The 6,412-nt window shown below is 31.6% G+C and overlaps 1 protein-coding gene across 4 annotated transcripts in view; it reads left to right on the top strand.

Moving 5' to 3' along the window:
- Positions 1 to 4,616, top strand: part of LOC115880077 (cytochrome P450 4C1) — a 32,098-nt gene extending 27,482 nt beyond the window's left edge. For all 4 annotated transcript variants that reach the window (XM_030897205.1, XM_030897206.1, XM_030897207.1 and 1 more), the window contains 2 exons: positions 1,955 to 2,134; positions 4,384 to 4,616. In XM_030897205.1, the coding sequence (XP_030753065.1) occupies positions 1,955 to 2,134; positions 4,384 to 4,547 (344 nt within the window). In that variant the 3' untranslated portion in view covers positions 4,548 to 4,616. The remainder of the gene's footprint in view (positions 1 to 1,954; positions 2,135 to 4,383) is intronic.
- Positions 4,617 to 6,412: the final 1,796 nt, after the last annotated feature.

Below are 6,412 nucleotides of genomic sequence, written 5' to 3' on the forward strand. Positions count from 1 at the left end.
ACTTTATTTTTATTCTGGCAACATAGGATGACTTTCTTTCCTTCACCTTTTAGATACGAACGCCACAGAATAATAACGTAGAAATGGGCCTCACCACTATGTAGTCGAACCGGGTTTTAATATAGCAATATTGTTGCACTTCACGTGTTATCCCGCTATTTCAAAACCTGATTATTTTTTATTCATTTTGCTTATGTTATTTATTTTTTGTTAGCTACACTTAGACACAAATATGTTTATTATCAAAAATAAAATCTTCAAGTTAGAAATACTTATCAGACATTTTAAGTTTTAGAGATAAAATCACAATTTTAAAATATATTTTAAACTCTGACCACAACCAAAGTTTGAGGTTAGTGCTATAGTATGTTTAATATAGTAAGGTTTCCTAAATAATTCCTGGTATTTGGGGAAACACTTTTGTTTCTTAATCGCTTTATAAGAATTTTAATTCGTTTCTTTAACAGCAATTATAAAATTGTTTTCTTAGAGTAGCGGTCGCGACTAAATTATTACGAAGACCAAATTGTTTTATAAATCAGTCGTAAAAACAGCTATAAAACATGTCGATAATGTTTTAATAAACTAAAATGACTATTTTTATAACTGTTTTGTAAATATTTTATAATTGTTTTAAATTATATTATAAATCAATTATAAAATATATCTATCTAGCTCAAGCATAAATAGTTGTATAAAATTTGTTATATAAACGTCCCTGAGCATATTAACGAATATATTTATAAAAATGTTTTATAAATTAGTCGCCAAAACATCTATATAACAAAATAATAAAACACATTTGTCTCTATGATAAAGTTGTGTTCTTTGCGTTTATTATATAACAATTCAGTGTATGAGATCGCTTTAATAAATCGTATATAAAACACTTCACTCTCATAATAATTTATTGTGTTACTTGGGTGATAAGGTGTTCTGGTGTCTCTACAGAAGTTGCATTCGCCGTTGTTTCACGGCTTCAATCTACTGAGGTGTTCGTTGAGAAGACAATGTCTTGTTAGGAACTCCGTGACAATCCGAAGATTGTCCTTACTTAAATCAAGGAAAATCTTTGATTTTTCTCGGTCGTAGTTCTGAACTTTTTCGAGTATTTTAGTTGGAGGATTCCCATTCCAGGTTACGGTTGGAGTCCTCCAAGTTCTTCAGTTCCGCTTTAAGCTTGTTTCCACTTGGAAAGCAGAAGGGTTCTGGTCCAGTTAGTGGAGTGCTCGCTCCTTTTCTAGCTAGATCGTTTGTTTTTTCATCGCCTTTGGTGAGCGGGCACCTAGAATAGGAGGACTTTATTTTCTTTGCCTAATTTGTTCAGCTTCTCTAGGCATTCTTTGACCAACCTCGAATTGATGGTTACTGAGTTGATGGCTTTTAGTGCTGCTTGACTATCGAATAAGATGGCTATTTCCTGTTTCCGATAGTTCCAATCTAAGATAAATTATACGCATCTTTCGACAGCATTTAGTTTTCCGCCTAAATACTCCCATCCCTGTCCCTGCTTTGGTTTTAGAAGCATCAGTATTATACTGATGTTATTTTGATTAACCAGCACGTTATTAACTACCACGTTATGGTAAAAGACATGCTGGGCAAACGTTTCTCTTTTTACATGCTGGGCAAACGTTTCTCTCTTTCAATTCTTGTTATTACTCAATACTACAGTAAGGTGTTTCTCAAAGTTGTAAATTCTTGGTATGTCATCCACTTGGAGATGGAGGAGTGAATTTTTCTTTTTGAGGCTGCTCCAAGTCCCTGACCTGAAAATTCTCCCAGTACTGAATCCGTCAATGACCATTCTAATCATTGTCGCATTGGCATAACTAATAACTACCAGTGAGCGCTTCATATGAAAAGCATTATTTTTTATTTCGATTGGGATACTTTTTATATTACTACATTATGGAAAAGTATTTTTATAAGCTACTCATGTGTTATTTTTCAGGCGACAAGATATTTCCTAAAGGAGCTAATGTATTTATTTATGTCCTTGCCCTTCACCATAATAGCAAATATTGGCCCAATCCTGAGAAGTTTGATCCAGACAGATTTCTACCAGATGAAATTGCTAATAGATCGCCATATTGTTACATACCTTTCTCGGGTGGACCTAGGAACTGCATAGGTGATAATTTGATATAAATTATAAATTTGTAATTTCAAAGATTTGAATCCAGATCATAATCTATTTTACACTCGATAGGGCTGTGACACTTAATATTTATTAAAAACGCTAAACTCTCTCTAATCTGAAGTAATAATCATAATAATATTATTAAGGATCTTAAATAATTCTCTTTATAATTACACTGATTCTGGTCTATGGGTATCTCGGAAACTACTGGAGAGAGAGAATCGGTTAAATAGGGAAAGAATTGCAGTTTTGTGGGGTCATAAATATGCGCCTTTCAGATTTTTGAAAAAGTTCATGGCTTACTAGATATTTCGAAAAAAAAACAAATTTCGGCTATTTTAAAAATTGTCTCCAATTCCATTATAAGATATTTTAGACAAAAAGTTTTCAGATAAAAGTTGTAAACAATCACGTCCTTAATGAGACTGTGTCCTCCGTTTTATTCTAAAGCCTGTCATTTTGACATATGACACAAACATAGGTTTTTGTAAATGGAAACCATAGTTGGCCATGACTTCATAAAAAGCGCCATTTTTTAAGCTTTTCAGCGATATAAGCTAGTATATGTTTTCATCGAAAAATGACTGAGTTATAGCCAATTCTTATCATTTTTAAACAATTTCACTTAGTTAGCCATGGAAACAGGTTTAATCGTCTTTGCTCTCATAAATGTGAAGCTGTCACATCCAAACATTGTAAATTAAAATAAACAAAAATTGTAAAAATGAATTTTTCAAATGAATAAAAGCGTGTAGGATTATTGGTTAAACTTTTCTTGGCCATACATTTTCGAGGATACGTTGACCGGTGAATGTTACGTTTTTTAGAGAACGGTTTTCAAGATATGTTAGAAAAGTTAAATTTAGTTACAGCCATGGTATTCTTATTCTGTTATGAATTATAACTTATAAAAAGTCCGAATATATTACTAAACGGTTCTTTACAATTTACATTACACAAACTGAAACTTAAAAAAATAATATCAGCAATACACTTTAAGTTAGAAAATGTTCAAAAAATCCGCCATTGTTTTGCGTTGCATCCTCGGTTGCATCTTTTTAAAACTGAATTACTACTTATTCTCACAGAAGGACCGGCCGACTTAATTAAACTTTTCTCGTACCGCCACTTCGAGTGCCTCTCTTAATTCATAAGTTCTTTTGTAAACCTTATTGTTAACTATACCGCATAAAAAATTCTAAAATGGATAGGTCAGGTGACCGAGGAGGCCCATGGTCTCAAATAGTGGACTATTTGGGGAGAGGCCTCAAATAGTCCACCTCTTCCTATCCCTGCGTTTGTATACTTATTATTTAAATAATTTTTAACATTTCTTTCATTATGAGGGATGGGGGGGGGTAGGGGGTCATAATGAAAGTCATGTTGGAACCACTCTATTGATGTGCGAGTATCTACACACTTTTCTTCATTTGAAAAATTCATTTTTTCAATTTTTGTTTATTTTAATTTATAATGTTTGGATGTGACAGCTTCACATTTCTGAGAGCAACGGCGATTGAACTTGTTTCCATGGCTAACTAAGTGAAATTGTTTAAAAATGATAACAATTGGCTATAACTCAGTAATTTTTCGAAGAAACGAAAAAAGCTTATATCACTAAAAAGCTTAAAAAATGGCGCTTTTTATGAAGTCATGGTCAACTATGGTTTCTATTAAAAAAAAACTATGTTTGGGTCATATGTCAAAAACGACAGGCTTTAGAAAAAAACGGAGGAAACGGACTCATTAACGATGTGATTATTTACAACTTTTATCTGAAAACTTTTTGTCTACAATAGCTTATAATGGAATTAAGAACAATTTTTAAAATAGCCATAAACTTTTTCAAAAATCTGAAAGGCGCATATTTATGACCCCACAAAACTGCAATTCTTTCCCCATTTAACCGACTTTCTATCTCCAGTAGTTTCCGAGATACCCATAGAGAACTCGTAGGAAACTCACCCTGTATATTCTTCTACTATTTCCATTGTGTTATTTATTAGAATGTCTTTTCTGTCCACTAGTTTGTTGTTCATTACTTCAGTTTTTGCTAAATTCATTTTGAGACCCACATTATTGCAGGGTGTATTTAGTTCGTTAATTTGTTCTTGTAGTTCTTCAGGACTATTGGCAATTAGCGAAACTTTACTTTGCCATCAGCGAAACTTTACTTTATATTTAAATTAAATATATCTATAAATTATGTTTGTGTTTATAATAATGCATTTTTTTGACAGGAAAAACATACGCTATGATGTCTATGAAGGTTGCTGTAGCCAACGTGATACGAAATTTCAAGATATCATCAAAGTATAAGTCAATTGATGAGATGGAGATGACAAGCTTTATCACCATGAGAACCAAACACGATATTGACTGCCATTTTTCACCTAGAACTTAATAACATTTTACAATTAATTATCGTTATAAGAAGTAAAGCAAGTGAAATAAACTTAGTTTTGTTCATTTTTATAGTTTATAATTACTAAACTTTCTATTTAATAAAGCTATTTAGCTTTTATAACTATGAACCCTTCCTGGACACAAACGGTACATTGTGAGACAGGAAATTGTAGAGAGAAACCAGCCCTATACCATACGATACAACATTTTAATGAACAGTGCTTTCCATAAAATCAATAAAATGTAAAATATACGAAATAATATACATGTACTGATTTCTTTCGAAAATCGACAACTATGAAACTATGATCCCTTCCCCGACACAAACGGTACATTGTGAGACAGGGAATTGTAGAGAGAAACAAGCCCTATAACATAGGTTACAACATTTTAATGAACAGTGCTTTCCATAAAATCAATAAAATGAAAAATATACGAAATAATATACATGTACTGATTTTTTTCGAAAATCGACAACTATGAAAATATGATCCCTTCCCCGACACAAACGGTATATTGTGAGACAGAAAATTGTAGAGAGAAACAAGCCCTATAACATAGGATAAAACATTTTAATGAACAGTGCTTTCCATAAAATCAATAAAATGAAAAATATACGAAATAATATACATGTACTGATTTCTGTCGAAAATCGACAACTATGAAACTATGATCCCTTCCCCGACACAAACGGTATATTGTGAGACAGGAAATTGTAGAGAGAAGCAAGCCCTATAACATGGGATACAACATTTTAATAAACAGTGCTTTCCATAAAATCAATAAAATGAAAAATATACGAAATAATATACATGTACTGATATCCTTCGAAAATCGACAACTATGAAACTATGATCCCTTCCCCGACACAAACAATACATTGTGAGACAGGAAATTGTAGAGAGAAGCAAGCCCTATAACATGGGATACAACATTTTAATAAACAGTGCTTTCCATAAAATCAATAAAATGAAAAATATACGAAATAATATACATGTACTGATATCTTTCGAAAATCGACAACTATGAAACTATGATCCCTTCCCCGACACAGACGGTATATTGTGAGACAGAAAATTGTAGAGAGAAACAACCCCTATAACAAAGGATACAACATTTTAATGAACAGTGCTTTCCATAAAATCAATAAAATGAAAAATATACGAAATAATATACATGTACTAATTTCTTTCGAAAATCGACAACTATGAAACTATGGTCCCTTCCCCGACACAAACGGTACATTGTGAGACAGGAAATTGTAAAGAGAAACAAGCCCTATAACATAGGATACAACATTTTAATGAACAGTGCTTTCCATAAAATCAATAAAATGAAAAATATACGAAATAATATACATGTATAGTCTGTCCAACGAGAAGATCCTTGACAGTGATAGATGTGTCTGTCATTTTAATTTCAAAGTAGTTTATTTTATTTTACAAAGAAATAAGTTGGTACCACTGGAACGCATAGCAGGAAATTAATATATGTATTTAAAATTTGACTGACAAGTAACTTCAAAATATTGTGAAAAAAACTGTATAAAACTGAAAAAATGTAATCGAGTTATTTTATTTAATAAAAAACGGTATGTGTTAATACAAAACAAACAAAAACAAGACACCACATACCAAAAAATATAAAAAAGAACTATTTCTTACTTTCAAGCTTTATGAAACTTCCCGCATATGATTATATTTATCAATATAACTTATGTACAAATACAAATTTCTAATATTCCGCAGGAATAAATAAAACAAACTATTTTATTAATAATAACACTTACCAAATTTTGTACCTCACAGGTTGATTAATTAACTTTAATCTTAACCAGTACCATTTGACATTATTTTTCTGCAG

This window comes from Sitophilus oryzae, unplaced genomic scaffold, assembly GCF_002938485.1.
Source record: "Sitophilus oryzae breed Bouriz unplaced genomic scaffold, Soryzae_2.0 scaffold_1614_pilon_pilon, whole genome shotgun sequence".
NCBI lineage: Eukaryota > Metazoa > Arthropoda > Insecta > Coleoptera > Curculionidae > Sitophilus > Sitophilus oryzae.